The following is a 17,366-nucleotide window of genomic DNA, read 5'->3' on the forward strand; positions in this document are numbered from 1 at the left end:
CAGCAGCCTTCCCGATGATGCACATGCTGGGTTTGAGGTTTCGGCACACTCACATATGGTTGACTTCAGGTGGGTGTGAGGCTGGTATGGCTGAGACCACCAGAACTCCCGCTGCTTCCTATGCAAAAAGAAATACACCATGAGAAAAAAAAATCAACTCAGGTTAACCCAGGTGAAACAGATCCAGGCCAGAAGGTTTCTTGGAATTCTGCCGCCTTCCACCCAAGTAAAAAGGAAGATTTCTTCTCCAAACACATTGTCAAATACCTTCTCCAAATGCACAACCTTTCTTATCATTTGTTCCTGCCTGACAGGATGTTTTCCGAGCAACACCGACTAAGACTGAAAATCTGGCTTCTGACCACCAGTTCAGAGACCACAGGGCTTCAGTAAACGAGCCATGCCCCCTGCCTCTCCCACGCTAGCCTGCTTCAGCTGGTCTTGGAATTTCCACGGCACGTTCTGCTTTCCCTCCCATGCCGTTGATGCTCTACACTTTCTTTAGAGCCACAAGAATTTCAACCCCTTCTACTGTCCTGTATTTGTGCACCAATCTGATAAGCCTGTCATTTCTGTGTGCTCCTTGCAAGACCCATACCCGAGCCTCCTCACCACTTACTGCCCTGAGACCATAAGGGCTAATCTCATTAGGCCTTTATCCCTGTTCTTGTCAGGCCCCAAAGCTCAGGTCATCCCTTCTCCTCTGCCTTTTAATCTCTATGAGGCACCGTCCACCCCACCCAGGTCTTCTTAAGGTCACTGCTCCCTTTCTTTCTCTTTAGTGAGGAAGACTAGCCCTGAGCTAACACTTGTTGCCAACCTTCCTCTTTTTGCTTGAGGAGGAGTGGCCCTGAGCTAACATCTGTGCCAGTCTTCCTCTATTTTGTATGTGGGACACTGCCACAGCATGATTTGATGAGCAGTGTGTAGGTCTGCACCCAGGATCTGAACCTGGGAAGTCCAGACAGCCAAAGCAGAGCACACAAACTTAGCCACTATGCCACCGGGCCGGCCCCAAACACTGCTCCCTTTCAAGAGGTGGCTGGCTCCTCTCCCACTCCCAGGGGTGTGCTGGAAAACCAGCTCCGGCGGAAGGGCGGCCCTGAGGTGTGGCTTCTGCTGATTTCTCTCGCATCAGTATCCTCCTCGTGGCTGATTGCAGGCTGCCGCCCTGACTCACTGACACGGGATGTGAGATGAGGTGCACGCAACGGGCTCTGCCAGCTGGGCCAGCGCAGCCTTCCCTCCACTGGCCTAGAGCTGGTCTGTGCACCTGCTTCTCCTGGCGACCCCAGACCACTCTCCGTGTTCCCTAGAGGCCCTCACTTTGAATGTCATTCCCCCTGCTCTTCTGGGAGCTGCCCCAGATCATTCCTGCTCACTCTCTTGCCCTCCACACTGTCTTGTACTAATTCTTGATGATTTCATTAGGCGCATGAATGCCCTCCAAACCCCCTAACTGCCTGGTTCCCTCATCTGCTCTCTTCCAAAGACCCTCCCTCATTCTACTTCAGCCACTGCTTCCCACTGACATAATACCCTGGAACTTCTCAGTACCAGTAATGGAAATCTCTCCATAATTTCAATTTACAGCATCCCTTTCTTCTGCCAACACTTCCTATCTTCCCAACCCCAATAATCTGTTGACCCCATTGGGACCTATAATCCATTGATCTTACTTGCTATCCACAGACCCCTACCCCTTACCTCCCTCCTTCAAGAACTTAAATGTCACAGTCCTTCACTGGAATTGCTCCTTGGGCCTTCCCTTGGTTTACTGCCAGGTCCAACTCTGTCTAATCTGGGCCTGCCCCCAGGAAGCTGACCAGAATCACTTCAAATGTATGACCATTAACTTTAAGAGGGCCCTTAATGCTGATCCGACTATATTGACCTAATCCGTTTGCTCTCCAGTCCTCATAAAACTTTTCAACTTTCTCCTCTCTCCTTCCCGATCCCTCCATACCCACCCTTACTCTCAGCTTATGACGCTGCTTCTTATTTCACTGAGAAAATAAGAGTGGTTGGAAGAGAACTTCCATGCTCTCCCCATATCTCCCATCCTCAACTGTACCCACATACCCTGGATTCCCTGCTGTCACTCCTGCTGTGGGTGAACTGCCGATGATCCTACATAAGGCCAAACTGTCTACTTGTACAATAGATCATATATCCTTCTGCCGGCTCAAGGACATCAAGAACAGCAATTCTCTTCTCTTTCTCCTGAATCATAAAAACTTCCCCTCTCACTGGACCATTCTCACCAGCGTTATTTACCCCATCTAAGGAAGTTCTCTTGCACCGCTGCACTTTCCCCTCTTGCTATTTTTCCATTGCTCTGCTCTGCTTTATGCCAAAATGTCTCAAAGAGTTTTCCATGCTCATTGTCATCCATTTCTTCAAATCCAATTCTACTAAGATTTTGGCCTCACTCCTCCACCGAAGTTGCTTTCATCAAGATCACCAATGATCTGCATTGGGAAACCCAGCGGTCAGTTCCCAGTCCTCTCAGCAGCGGCTGACACAGTTGATCAGGACACTATACTGTCTTGATTTTCATCCTGTCCATTAGTCATTTGTTTTCAATCTCCTTTACTGATTCCTTTTCTTCTTCATGACCTCTTAACATTGGCTGAGCCTTGGACCTCTTTCTGTCTTCTTTCTATCTTACTCACTTCGTTGAACCTCAACAGCACAAAGGTGAGGATGGTGGGTTGGGATTCAGTAACTGAGGTTTCAACTCAGCCTCGAAAGATTAGTAGAAGGAGTTAGAACCACCTTTTAAAGTGTAATTCAGTTTCCCCAGTGCTTTACTCTCTTTTCTAGCTGACACGATTATTCTGGTCCCCTTGGCATTTAAGATGCTTAGGGCACATCGACAAGTTGACATTTGGATTTATAAGCCAGTGTGTGTTCATCCATCTGCTTGTCTCTCCTTATCTCCTCTTAACTGCAATAAGAGAAGCCTGAGAAGACATTTTGTTTCCTGATGACTCGGTCCTGAGTTCAGGAGTGACGACTTTTCTTACCTCTTCAGAAGGTGGTTAGACGGGATTAGGCCAGCACAGGTACCAAGGTCTGAGATTTTCCGGGCCTGCCACCAGAGTGCATCATTCTGGTCCACAATCTGGAGGATGTCGCCCTTCTGGAAAGGCAACCCTGCATCCACGCAGGGGATGGCAGGATCCTCCTGGGGCCAGTACTCAGTCATGGCACGAACGTACATCTGACAGGAGATATACAATGGAACCATCAGAGGAGCCCTTACCTATGGCTGTCAAGACTTAAAACCCTTTCTACCACACTTCCACCTCCTGTTCCTACCTCTCCATCCTCACCAAAAAGGAGAATGTCTCTCTTGAACTGAGTCTAAGAGCCATGAAAAAAAGTGACTTTGGGAATAGAATCTTTTAGCTCTGAGAAGTTTTTGCTTAAATGTTCACTCTTCTTGATGTTACTTCTTAACTTCTTGGTACCCCACCTCCTCTTATTGTACTCATCTATTGATTTCCTCTTGTGTCATCAGTATTTTTCAATATGCAATACAGAATTAAACAAATGTCCAACACATTATAGAGGACAGTGGTATGATACAAAGTATTTAGTCACTGTTACTGTTATCTGAGGACTTACTGTGTGTGATATGAAGGCTCAGTAAATTCTTACCATCTTCTGGCAATTAACAGGAGGATCAGAAACTGGAACCACCTTGAACATGATTGTGCCGCGAGACATGGCCTAGAAAACGCCAGAGGGGGAAGAATGACAAATCACAGAGTTCTCTGGGTCGCTAGGGTTTGACAGATGGAGCCACAGCTCACTGTGTCCAGGTCTAATGGTGACACCCCCAGAGGAACTTCTACAAGTGTTCAACAGCTACATATCACTACCCAGAAAGGAAATTAGAAAGAAATTTAGCTCTGCTCTGCTGCAGTGCTCCAGGGTCACTGGTCTGCTCAAACCCACACTGATGCCGGGTCTCTCCCAGGGACCCTCTATCTGGCTGCCATGAAGACCACCCCACTCAGCAAAGTCTTCTTCCCACAGGCCCTGGGGAAGGAGACAAGCTCTTGGTCCAACTTTGCCTCCTCATACCTCAGTCAGTAATTATTTCCTAAACATCTGTTCCTGCACCAGGCAGCCCGGTCTGATGGGGAAGATGAGGAACTCCCAAGTCTTCTGGGTGGACTGACAGGCTTCCAAGCTAATGGCGGGGATAGGGGGGCCCTCAAATATTTGTAGGACACACAGAAGCTCTTAGCCTGATGGGGGAGGTAAGAACCTCCCTGTCTCATACACTGTGACAGGCATTGGAGATGCAAAGATTAACAAGACCTCGAACTCACTCTCAGGAATTTCACAATCCCACTGTCCTGGCAGCTCCATGGCTGGCACCAAAAGGCTGAGATGGAGGCATGTGTGTTTGTGATTGACAGACTTTAAGCTCCCTTTGCAGTATCTTGTATACCATGCAGAATCTTGAAGCAGTGATGCAAAAATATGTAGGTGCTTAGTATATGCCTTATAATACCACTCCTCATCTCCATCCCTGAGGCACATCTATGAAAACAGAGGGTTCCCTCAGGAACCCAGTATGAGAACCACTAGTCTATATAATATATAGTAATTGAGCTCAGGCCCCGCACTTGGAGTGTGCATGGGGGAGATGGCTGCTTGGCTATTGACAACTGGACTGTGATTCAGGCAATGGTTTGAAGTGTGGGAATGGGGACCTAAGAGACTAAAGGGTCATATAATCAGGTCATAAATCCCCAGATCCAACCACCAAGGACAGTGGCAGGACCAACAAGGATGACTCCCTCCCCACATGCTGCCCTCTGATTTCATCTTTCCTACCCCAAAGCTGCCGCAAGGAAGCTGTTAAATGGATTCCAGCTGCATAAAAATGTTAGGAGAGCAAAGGGTGGTTTGCTCAGGTTCAGAGTCTCCTCTGAAGTCTCACTCTGCCCACCCCAGGCTCAGTTTCCAACAGAGGTGATAAGGGTGATGAGGGACCCGGGCTGCGGAACTGGCAGTCTTCCCGAGGCTGAAAGAGCAGCTTGGGAAGGGAACGCTCCCAGGAGGCACCAGATCTTCTGGGGGAAAGGGAGGGAGAAGTATGAGGTGAACAGAAACAGACAAGGTCTGGGGGCCTGCAGAAAGGAAGCTACTGAGAGGGAGCAAACCCCCTCATTGCAGTGCACACACCGTGGACTGGGCAGGCCCAGTTCAGCTGTGACACTGCGCTGAGTCATGAAGAAGGCAAAGAGGAGACTGTTACCAGAATGTGGATCACTTGCTCAGGGTCCAGCCCCTCCACTGAAACTCCATTCACTTCCACCAGTTTGTCTCCAGCATATAACAAGCCTGGGCAAACAAGAACACAAACCAAAGAAGGGTACAGAGAAATTGGCAAAAAATAGAGGCACTGTCCCAAAGCCATTTAATAAACTTGCTGACCCAAGCATGCTCTAACATTTTAAAATTTATTGTGAAATAACAGTAATAATGATAAAGCAAACTGGTTTCCTTTTTTCAACTCACACCACCACCAAAGTGCAGACGAATTGCGTTTTCCATCTCTTCACCAACACTGGGTGGTAACTGATGGTGACATTTTTATTTTTGCTAATCTGATATTTTAAAAGGGAACTGGAACACTGGTAAGAAGATAACACTAAAAATAAAGATGTCAGGGCCAGGAGTAAATCATAAAGGAAAAAGGGGGCATTCCTCAAAAGAGAAAATGTGGAGAAATTTGGGGTTAAGATCAAGACTTGAGAAATACGAGGTAAAAGGGTGGAGCTGTCAGAGAGAGGAGACAAGACACAGGATGAGGTCATGGAACAGAAACCAAGGATGATGAAAATTTCAAGAAAGTTGTGGTCAACAACATCAGATGTACTAAAGAAGTAAAAATAAAACTGAGGCCAAAGGAAGGGCCAGTGGGCTTAGCACCAAGGAAATCCTTTGGGTAATTACTCTAAGAATGTTGGGGTAACCCCTGGGCCAGGTTCCAGGGTCATGGGCAGTGAGGACATGGGGCAGCAGGTACAGAAGTGCTGGATTCAGAAGCACAGCAGGGAAAGGACAGAAATTCGGTTTACTGATAGAAAAGACAAGCAAAGGTATTTCAAGCTGGGCCTTTTTGAAAGCAGAAGACCAAGTGAGGAGTTAAAGTTGACAATATAGAGTGAGGCTGATCTGGACTTGAACCCAGACTCAAACTGTGACCTTGAGCTAGTTAGTTACCTAATCTCTTTGAGCTTCAGTTTCCTCATCTACAAAATGGCAGAACACTCACCTTGTTAGGTTGCCATGAGAATGTAAATATGGTGCCTAGAACGAGAGGGACTCAGGGAACAGGATTTCTCTGGAATATTTAGTCCTTCCTTCTTAGTAACCAAGCAATGGAACTTATTAAAGCCCCAACCTTAGTTAGGAAACAGCGGTTGCCTGGAAAGAAGACTGGACCATCAAGGGTTTCCTATTTTTCTGGTCACACTTGTATCCTGCTGCTCCAGCTTACCACTCCTCTCGACGAGCCCGCCGTGGATGACTCTGGCCACAAGGATGTCCCCTGTCATCTCATGGCGCTTGATGGTAGCTCCCTGGGAAGAGAGTAAACAGAATCTCTCTTTTACCTAACATGAGGTTTTCCTCGTGGCTTCTCTCAACATAGCTCTGGTCTTTCAGATGAGGGCATTCATACCAACCAGGGCCATACCATGCCATCAAAAACGAAAGGCCATTCAACCTTGGCCTACCAAGGTCTCTATCCAACCACACAGACATAAAAGAATATTTAGATCCTTCCAAAGATAAAGAAACCTCCCACAACTACAACCTAATCAAAGGGACTACTCTTAGAAAATCAAATTAATGCCTTACTTAGCTTACCATTAATAGAGGAAAAAAACTTAGGCAAATACATGGGAATTGAGTGAAATCTATGTCCATGTCAGAGAGCCAAATAATAAAATAAAATATATATCTTATTTCTCACAACTCTTTCAAAAGAGAAAAACACCAAGCAGAAATCTTTCCTAGTGACACATTTCAATATGTAATGTGTTTGAAACCACAGGCAAAAATCATTAAGACGAGTTCAGCCATTATTAACGTGGATTCCCCTCATTTTCTGAATGCCTCAAACTCTGTCTGTGACCACAAACAAGAATATTGCCCAAGTAACTACTAGGCTCACAATTAATTGGTCCACAATTAATCCTGGTATAATTCTAAATGAAAAGATAAAATGATTTCCTTACCAGGGGCTGTTGGTTTTTCACCAAACAAACAATTCTCATTGCTTCCTCACTCTCAGGGATATTGTCTGGCAGTGGGGGGAGAAGGGGTTCAAAATCTTTCTGAGCCACAGTGTCATGGGCACTGAGCAAGGCCTGGGAGCAGAGAAGGAAAAGGAGAACAATGTCACCCAAGGACACACCCATCTAGAAGATGGCGACCAAGAACTATGTAAGACACATGCCAAAACAACAACCAACCTGTACATGCCAGGCACAGTCCTAAGCAATTTATGTGAATTAACTCAATCCTCACAATAACTCTGGGAGGCAGGTACATTTACTGTCCACATTTTACAGATGAAGAAACCAGGCACAGAGAGGCCAAGTTTTATGTAATATACCCTTGCATTTCCGCTGAAATGTATTCTGTCACTTTCTGATTTCCTAGAAACCCATGGAATCCGTGGTGCTCCCATAACCATGAACTGCAAAACAACTTTTGTAATGTTTTTCCCAATTAAGGTAGAATGCGGGGCAGTAATCAAAACATGTCGCTGGTTCAGTTTGCCAGTGACTCCCAAGGGCCTATGTGGAAGAGAATGAGGAAAAGCAGTTCCCTGAGGTAGGGTGTGATCCAAGAGTTCTTTCTAATGGCCACCATGTCAAATTTTCACCTCATGGAGTGGGGAAGTTGTCATTCTATAGCCCTGCCTGAGACTGGTGGACAGAACTTTGTTGGAACTCAGAGAAAATTCTCTAGGGTTCAATCTTGTGAACTAAAATTTTTGACTCATAAATTCCATTGCTCCAAATGCAGACTTTCTCTTAAATTTCTAATTTATTGATAAACTGATCTCAAACTCTGCAGGTACCATGAGGTAGGTTTCTGTTCTGCAATCAAATGCTCTTCATACACCCCTCATGGAGTCAATCATCATTATACAGTATTTCCCAAATACCTTCACACACTTTACCCAAAACTTAAAATATCTGCAAGTTGGAAAGGAAGTATGCTACCCCGATTGCCCCCCAGAACTTTAGAGGGACAGTGGCTTTGCAGGGGGAACTGACACCATGGACAGTTGTAGATGCCTCCTCATAAATACGGCAAGCTTGGCTCCATGCGGATGACATTGAGCTAGTCACTTCTGAGCCCCACATCTTTAAGTACAATAATAAAACATCTGTTCAGAGAGCACATTTTCTATCACATTCCTCTCTTTTTCCCAACTTTGTCTATGGGCCAGATATCTTGTCTATTTTAGCAAGCACTTGCCTTAAAGTGTGGAGCCCTGAGGATTTGTCTCAGCTCTTTGATGTCAGGAGAATTAGGAGTTTCACGTAATATCTCCATTACCTGGTTGGTGGAAAAGCATATGTTGTGAAATGTTTAAAAATCTTCATCACCTAGTTAACCTCACCCAGGCTGGATAACAGATATACTGACTAGCATGATATTGACCTAAGAAAGCTGTTATTGAAGGCTTCTTTTTCATCTTTAAAGTCAGGGCCTGGGGTCCTTCCTTATTCACTAAACTTTACTACAGCAGGTAGAATCCAAGATTTGGGGTAGATCCAAACCCCTGTGCCCCAGTCTCGGCACATCACAGGCATGGAAGAAGAGCTAGCATCACTTTGTAACATCACATGCACCAAGGCAACTCCCCTCCAGTGGCTCTACGACAGCTATTTGCTGATATGAATCTTGACGGGTGGGTTACGGGATCTGAGTTCTCCAGGTACAGGCTCACATACCTCAAGAACTCAGGTAGCTTAATCCCATGGGATGTTCCATTCTTCAACTGGAAAAATGGGAATAGTAGTTTATATTTTAGGGCTTTTTGATTAGTAATTTTAATGGTTTTTTTTTTTTTTGAGGAAGATTAGCCCTGAGCTAACTGCTGCCACAATCCTCCTCTTTTTGCTGAGGAAGACTGGCCCTGAGCTAAGATCCGTGCCCATTTTCCTCTACTTTATATGTGGGATGCCTGCCACAGCATGGCTTGACAAGCAGTGCTTAGGTCTGCACCCGGGATCTGAAATGACAAACCCCAGGCTGCCGAAGCAGAATGTGCGAACTCAACCATTGCGCCACCAGGCCGGCCCCTAGTAATTTTAATGTTTGTTGCAATAAAAAAGTGCTAAACAGAATAAATTCTGACCTCTTTGATGTGGTTTAGGTGTAAACCTGCTTCCTGACAGGCCATAAGACCTTTAATCACTCCATGAATCTTCAGCAGTTGAGCATCTCTACCTATGGCCAAGTGAAAACCAGCAGTTTGCTAAGCTTTACGTCCATTCGCTAGGATTACAACTGAATAAAATACCATGTGTGTGTTTTCCTTTGGACAACTGAGAACAACTTGAGTTGTTGATTACTGGAATTGAGGGTACACTTTTTCTTCTTTTTTTCTATTCATTTTAATATGGTTTGGGCAAAAAATAATAAAAAGGATTACATTTATTTGTCCATTCAACAAATATTTGTTGAACATCTACCATGTGCCAGGCACTGTTGTAAGTGATGCAAATACAGCAGTGAACTGTCAGACAAAAGTCCCGGTTCTCATGGACTTTATGTTCTCGTGAGGAGATACCGACCACAAATAAAATACATAAGTACATAAAAGAAACAGTTGTATTTGATGGTGAGGAGAGTTTAAAAAAAATAAAGCAGCGAAGGTAGACAGTGAGTGCTATGGACTGTAGTCTTAGATGGGGTGACAGAGAAAGCCTCAGTGAGAAGGTGACATTTTGAGAGGAGACAGAAGGAGACAAGGAAGCAAATCACATGGATATAAGGGCAAAAGTGTTCCTGACATAGAACAGAATGAGGACAAGGGCTGCTGCAGGAGCACGTCCAGTTCAAACAACCCCAGGGGTTCATCTGGCTGGAGCAGAGTGAACAAGGGGACAGCAGAGAGTGGACGTCAGAAAGGTGGTGGGGGCTACATTATGTTCGGTTCTGTAAGAACTTTGATGTTTACCCTGAGATGGGAAGTCATTGACCGGGTCTGAGCAGAGAAGTGACATGACTTGACTAGCCTTTAAAGGGTATCTCTTGGGGCCAGCCCAGGGGCATGGTGGTTAAGTTCACGTACTCCACTTCACTAGCCCAGGGTTTGTGGGTTTGGATCCCAGGCACGAACCTACACACCGCTCATCAAGCCATGCTGAAGTGGCATCCCACATACAAAATAGAGGAAGATTGGCACAGATGTTAGCCCAGGGACAATCTTTCTCAAGCAAAAAGAGGATGATTGGCAACAGATATTAGCTTGGGGCCAATCTTCCTCAACAACAAAAAAAAAGAGGGGGGAATCTCTTCAGCTGCTGTGCTGGGAATAGACTACAGAGGACTAGAGAAGAAGGAGGCCAGGCAGGAGGCTACACTGCAGTCGTCTATCTAAGAGATGACGATGCTTACGTCAGGTGGCAAAGTGGAGGTGGGGAGATTCTGGACATATTTTGAAACTAGAGCTGACAGATTGGGTGTAAGGTATGAGAGAAAGAGAAAATCAAAGACAACCCCAAAGACTTTGGGCATGAGCACTACAAGAACAAAGATGTCATCACCAAGACAGAAAATGTTGGGAGAGGAGTGGCTTTGGGGGTGGGGAGATCAGGAGCCCCGTCTGGGACAGGGTAAGTTTGAGGGGCCCATTGAACATCATATAAATAAGATGGGGAGGAGGCAGTTGGGTATGAGGGTCTGGAGTCCAGGGAAAGAGCCCAGCTGGAGATATGAATTTGGGAATCATGAGTATAACATCACCCTGTTTACACAGGGTTCATTGAATCCAAGGTTTAGAGAAAAAAGGAAAAATATGCTAAAAATGTTATTTCTGTTAATTTCTTTTAATTTGGGGAGACAGCAGGCCAATTTTCTTCTTTCCATTAAAGCTCAATGAGAAACACTTATTAGATGCATAATCCTCAATCAAACGTCTCCGTTAAAGCCTTAATTCGTTTACACGAGCACTATGAGTGGAACGGCGCCACGTTAAAGCTCTCCTCTTCTGCGGACTGACAGTCATCTTACCTCACAGGATACGGCCTGCGCGCGGGGCATGGTGGGTGCAGGCTTCCTTTCTTTGAATTCCTGGAGGGAGTCATACACCTGCAGAAGGGCCGGGTGGGAATGGCATCATGATGACATGACTGTATCATTTTGGATTTAAGGCTCTCCATGGGAAGAAACGCCCTGGACAACGGCACAAGCAGCCAAGTAGCACATGTGTGGTGGTCTTAGTAAGGTGTCAAAGAGAAATGCACTCAAGTTTGGTGGTCCTAATCCTTCAAAGGCTTGAGTACTGGTTGCCACTAGGAATTGATTTTCCCCAACCAATACAGTGACCAAAAAAAAATTGAAACTTCCACTCTTGGTAAACTAAGCAAGAGTGGGGTTTCCAGCATTGAGACCAATAGGGGTCTGGGGCCAGAGACTGGTAAGAACCTCTGCACTGGGCAGCTGCTCAGGGCCTGAGCCACATGGACCTGAAGGGGAGGCCGGGCACGAGATATTGCTTGTTTGTACCCTGCTCTTATCTTTTGTTTGCTTTTCCTCCCTTAATTCCCCAGTAAAATTTCATTTATAAAGATTCCAACTTCGTCTCTGCTGACCTGTGGGAATTTTTTTCCACACCAGGATCTAGAGTTGGACTGAGCACACCAAAGCCTGCCCAGCTCCACGGTGCAGCCGCAGTCTTATTTTAGGAATCTAGTTTCTCTTACAGATGGAGAAATGAGGTCCACGAGGCCAGCTCAGCCCAGCTCTCCTCCATCAGACGTGGGATGACGGTGCTTCCCTGCTCTACCTCGGTGCCAGCGCTCAAGTTTACCTGGGTGTGATGAAGGCTGACGGATCGAGACAGGGAGCACAAAGCACAACCAGCCTACCAGTGGTGAGCAAAGGTCACGACTTCAGTGACCTTGAAACTCCTATTTCAGCTAATCCCAGGAGGAAAAAGTGCCTAGTAGAAATCAGGTAGTTTTTTCTCCCCCCAGCTTTATTGAGATATAATTGACAGATAACACTGTGTAAACTTAAGGTGTACAGCTTATTGATTTGATATACGTACATATTGCAAAACGATTACCACAATAAGGTTAGTTAACACCTCCATCACCTCGCGCAATTACCATTTTGTGTGTGTATGTTGTCACAACAATTAAGATCAACTCTCTTAGCAACTTTCAAGTACACAATACATGATTGTTAAATATAGTCCCCACACTGTACGTTAGATCCACAGAACTTACGTATCTTATAATTGAAAGTCTGTACCCTTTGACCAACATCTCTACATTTCCCCCAGCCTGTGGCAACCACCATTCTACTCTCTGCTTCTATAAGCAACTCATTTTTAGATTCCACATACAAGTGAGATCATACTTGAGATCAATAATACAAAAAAAAAGAATACAAAGAAAGTATTTGTCTTTCTCTGTCTGACTTATTTCACTTAGCATAATGCCCTCAAGGTCCATCCATGTTGTCACAAAAGGGGAGATTTCCTTCTTTTTTAAGGCTGAATAATATTCCATTATATATCCCACTTCTGGGTATATGTCCAAAGGAAATGAAATCAGTATCTCAAAGAGAAACCTGCATCGCATTTTCAATGCACATTATTCACAAAAGCTAAGACATGGAAAAAAACCCATGTTCAACAACGGATGAATGGAAAAGAAATCAGGTGTTTTAAAACAAGTGCTACGAGGAGTACTTCCTTGCTCATGCTAAAGATGATGCCACTTTTCTCCTATCTTAAAGAATATAACATTAGCATGTGTCACAAGGCTGACCACACTTTACACTTAAGTGAAGGAAACACCCACATCCCAGAAAATAACTTCAAAACGATCTTTCTTGACAATAACATTTGCTCGGAAGAACAAAATTAGTCAGATAGTAGATGCTACTGTATAGTGCATAAAATTTTAGCTGAATTTAAAAAAAGAAGAAATCTCCAGTGTAAGAAAAACTTAAGATACCTAAACAGAACTGTAAATATCTCATTTCCTGGTCTTAAATAACAAAGAGGAATAATTTTGTAACAGCATTTTTATTTATCCTGAGTTGTCCTCAAGGACAAAGGGCTGTAGATGGCTACTAAGGGTGATGGTGATGGCCATTTGTGGTCCCAGGGACCTCTGGAGGAAGAGGAGTTTGTGGAGAAGAAAGGAGCTGCCATAGTCTTTTCCACCTAAGTTAATTCCTTCCTCAGCTAAGAGGCTTGTGTAGCTCTTTTCTGAGGATTGCCTTCTAAAAACTTTTTCCAAGTTGAAGTCTCTTGCCAACTGACAAATGTGACATTGTTGGACAAGCAGATTCTGCCTCCACAGTGAGCAAGGACTTCTAAGCCACAGAGTGCTCACCTTCAGCAGAGCCTGCAGCCACGGGGAGTTGAGGAGGTCGTACAGGAGACACACGCCATTCACGTCCCGGCTGTAGAACAGATTCAGCTCTTGCAGCACATGCCTCAGGATTTGGGAGAGACCTGGGAAAGGGAGAGGGCAGAGATGGTGGAAGGAAAGGTAGGTGTCAATATGAAAGATGGCTCAGCTGGGACGTGCCGCAGGGGAGCCTGAGCAGAGGAGGGATGCTGGATGTAAGGCCGAAAGATCTGCCTTTAAGCCCTATTCTATCACTTACCACGTGAGCTTCAGAAAGCCACCCAACTGGCTGAGACCCAGCTTCCGGTGGCATAGTGAGAACATGCTAGCTTTCCCATGGGGTTGTTGCCAACATGAGATGAAATAATTGCTCACAGTACACAGATGGAAGACTTTGTGAGAGCAATATTGCTTTCCCCTCACCAATCTTACTAGCTTCTGGTTTATTCCAAAATTACCTAGGCATTTTCTGGATCCTCCCTCTCTAATTCAAGCATAGAGTCATTTGTCTTTCCCTTTTCTGAAAATTCTTATTGAAAAATTCCAATTCTCAATAGGTTTTTAATACAAATCTCACGATTCCACTGACTAAAGGGACTGAACAATTTTAGTGAATCCTTGATGTTTTTACAAATGCTTTTCAAAGAAATTCTATCTGTTGCAGTGATATTCTGAATGTGAACAATTTGTGAAGTTCTACATTTAAATAAAACACCGTGGGGTAGTGAAAAAAGAGGTTCTGAATCCACTGTGTCAATTTCTTTCCTTCCTCCTTTGAAAGTTGCTTACACTTAACGCCAATAGATGTGGTAGGACAAGCTACTGAAAGGAATCACAACACGTCTATCAGAATTTCTACCCCTAAATTTAGAGTGATAGTATAAGGCCCTTCTGGTCTAGAAAACGAACCCCGGCACCACATACCATTCTTCGGATTGGTTGCCATAGAAAGTGTCTTGTCCTCCTTGTCTGGCAGATCTGCTCCTCTGTCTGACTGTATCATCCTCCCTGCCCGAGCTTCCAGAAGGAATTCAGAACTAGGGAGCAGATCAACACACAGCTCACTAAACCACGCTAGAAGGCACTTTATCTTCAACAGCATTTACTGAACAAGTCAGGCACTCGCTGCACAATGGGATCCGCGTCAATGACACAGTCCTGCCCTGTGGTGCTTTCTCTCTAAACTAACCATACCGGCTGTGAAAGAGAAAACCACTATTTCACAAAACACTCTTCCTACTCCCCTCCTGTTTTAACGAGTGACAAGAAATGTTACTTTTGTTTATTTTTCATCTCTTTGCCTCACTGATTTTACCACTGTCCGGAGCACAGAAGAGCCTCCCCTGGCCTGCCCCACTCCGTCCCGTTCCCACTCGCCGTACCTATACTTCTTCATGGCACCGATCACAACTGCAAGACTTACGGGTGACTGCTGAGGCGTCCTCTCAGAGTCTATTTTCTACATTGTCTTAGGAAGGTTTAGTTTCAAGAAACAGAAACCCCAAGTAATAGTGGCTTAACAGGGCAGAAGTTCGTATCTTGCTCCTGTAAAGTCCAGAGGCAGTGAAAACCCAGGGCTGGTCGGGCAGCCTTGCTGCATGAAGTCCTCAGAGAACAGGCTCCTTCCAGCTCACTGTTCTACCACCCGGGCGTGGTGTGCTTCTCATCTTCCTGCTCCAAGATGGTGGCTGGAGCCCCTGCCAGCACTTCTACATTTCAGCCAGCAGGATGGGGATTAAGAAAATGAGGGCAAAGGGAACATGCCCAGTGCTCTTTGAGGAGGTTTCACAGAAGTTATCCTACAGAACGAGAAAACACCTCACGCCCTGCATAACTTTCAAGTGCTCTGCTAGGCTTTCATGTTGCCGGAAAAAGAAAAAAACCTTATAATTATCTGAGTCTAGAACCCATTTTTTTTTTTAACATTAAACACAAAGCATTTTTGCAGTTTTAATATACATTGAACTTTCTGGAATGCTACTACCATAATCAAAGAATGAATTACTTTGTTTTGCTTGCTAAAGTTGTTCACGATTTCAGAAAGCCATGTCATTAATGGTAACGCTGCTCATGGTAACTAGAGTGCTGCTACCACACTCCACCATCAGGCTGCACCTGTGTCTGCATCCAAGGCTGCTGCACCCTGCTGGATTACTTTATGGGTGCAAACATGTGTTACTTCATCATATCTTTTGGGGTAGTGATAGCCCATATTTACATATTGAAATCTATAATGTCTTATCAACTACATTTACTTAATTTCCCCTTTTTGTTATTACTAGAGCACTATATATACGGATTTTTTTTCTGAAGCTGTGTGTAAGTGTCTTAGTTTGGGTTCCCCCAGAATCAGACATAGAGCAACCACTCTAGTGAGATGATTCGTTTGGAAAGTGATCCCAGGAAACATCTGAGAGTGGGGTATTAAGTCAGGGCAAGGGCAAAAAGCCCGTAAAAGGTGATTCAAGCAAGTAGCCACTCTGGGCACCATGGAGCTTAACCCCATGGGGGACTAGGGACAAGGGAGTGGGGGTGTTTATACACCGACGCTGCCAGTCATTGGAAGGGGCTTCTGCCTGCAAGCATTACCTCTGCCCTTTCAGCCCGCCGCATGCATACTTTCAGACAGTGCGTGCAGGTGCCGGCGCTAGAAGTTGGCCCAGAGTGCACAAAATGGTAGGCACCAAGGAGCTGTGGTAGGGTCCCAACAGCATTTGTTACAGTAAGATAATAAAGGACAAATCAGGGTTAAAAAAAAAAAAAAGGAGCATCTCCAAATAGTTGTTAAAGATTGGGTTATTGAATCTGATATGGGTGAGAACTGCTGTTTAGAGTCCAGACTGTGGCATCGAGCCAGGGAGGCTATCTGGATAAAACCAGATCGTCATCATGCTGTCTCCAAATTCCAAGGCAGTGAGAAGAGCAACACAGAAAGCTGTTACGGAATTTTGGTCAACTTTCTCTTACACATTATTTTCCAGTCACACTGAATTATTCAAGGGCACTGGATTCTATCAAAACTTGGTGTCTTATGGTTTTGCCTTGCCTGCCACCACCCACCCCACCCAGCTCCAGCTGAGTCAGGCTAAACCCTGCCTTTCCCTGGGTTCCCAGTTTTGAGCCTCTGTTGAATCATTTAGCACAACAGTTGCGTCTATGACTCATCTTGCCCCCTAGAGGGGAGCACTTCGAGGGAAGGGATGGAAAAGGCAGATGCTGTGTCTGCCAGACAAAGTCAGAGCAAACAGATGGGTCTGACACAACACCTCCATGTCCAGGCACCCTCCAAAATCTGCTACCCTAAGGGTGTCTCCCAAAGCATCGGTCCTTGGTGAGGCAGTTTCGATTAAGCAAGCCAACGGCAGTCTGTGCCGCATAAGGTGGACCACATTTCTTCCATATGTAATGCCATATTTCAAGACAGTGTGCCAAAGTGCGCCTCCCCATGCAGCAGACAGGGGCACTAGAGACTAAGATTCCTGAGATGAACTTACTGTGAGGGAGCTGTACAGACAGAATAGCGAATTTTATTATTAAAATAGCTTCTAATGAATCTACAGCCCACTCCGGGCTACATGGATAACTAATTCATATATGCTAAAAGGCTCATTTTCTGGGCCATAAAGGCAAAAAGATTAATTTTCATCTCCACTATTTAGGTGAAGTCTAAAAACTGTGCTCGTCTCAGGTTTCTGTGACAAATTTGCTATGGACTGA

The 17,366-nt window shown here is 45.1% G+C and overlaps 1 protein-coding gene across 1 annotated transcript in view; it reads right to left on the reverse strand.

The window, feature by feature from the left end:
• Positions 1–14,882, reverse strand: part of MPP4 (MAGUK p55 scaffold protein 4) — a 36,180-nt gene extending 21,298 nt beyond the window's left edge. Inside the window, exons 1-10 of the mRNA XM_070241620.1 lie at positions 14,574–14,882; positions 13,632–13,753; positions 11,293–11,370; positions 8,527–8,607; positions 7,272–7,403; positions 6,530–6,611; positions 5,282–5,367; positions 3,667–3,738; positions 3,030–3,226; positions 54–118 (exon numbers count right to left, since the gene is read on the reverse strand). Coding sequence (XP_070097721.1) covers positions 54–118; positions 3,030–3,226; positions 3,667–3,738; positions 5,282–5,367; positions 6,530–6,611; positions 7,272–7,403; positions 8,527–8,607; positions 11,293–11,370; positions 13,632–13,753; positions 14,574–14,751 — 1,093 coding nt within the window. The 5' untranslated portion in view covers positions 14,752–14,882. The remainder of the gene's footprint in view (positions 1–53; positions 119–3,029; positions 3,227–3,666; positions 3,739–5,281; positions 5,368–6,529; positions 6,612–7,271; positions 7,404–8,526; positions 8,608–11,292; positions 11,371–13,631; positions 13,754–14,573) is intronic.
• Between the last annotated feature and the right edge of the window lie 2,484 nt (positions 14,883–17,366).

Source organism: Equus caballus, chromosome 18 (genome assembly GCF_041296265.1).
Source record: "Equus caballus isolate H_3958 breed thoroughbred chromosome 18, TB-T2T, whole genome shotgun sequence".
Classification (NCBI taxonomy): domain Eukaryota; kingdom Metazoa; phylum Chordata; class Mammalia; order Perissodactyla; family Equidae; genus Equus; species Equus caballus.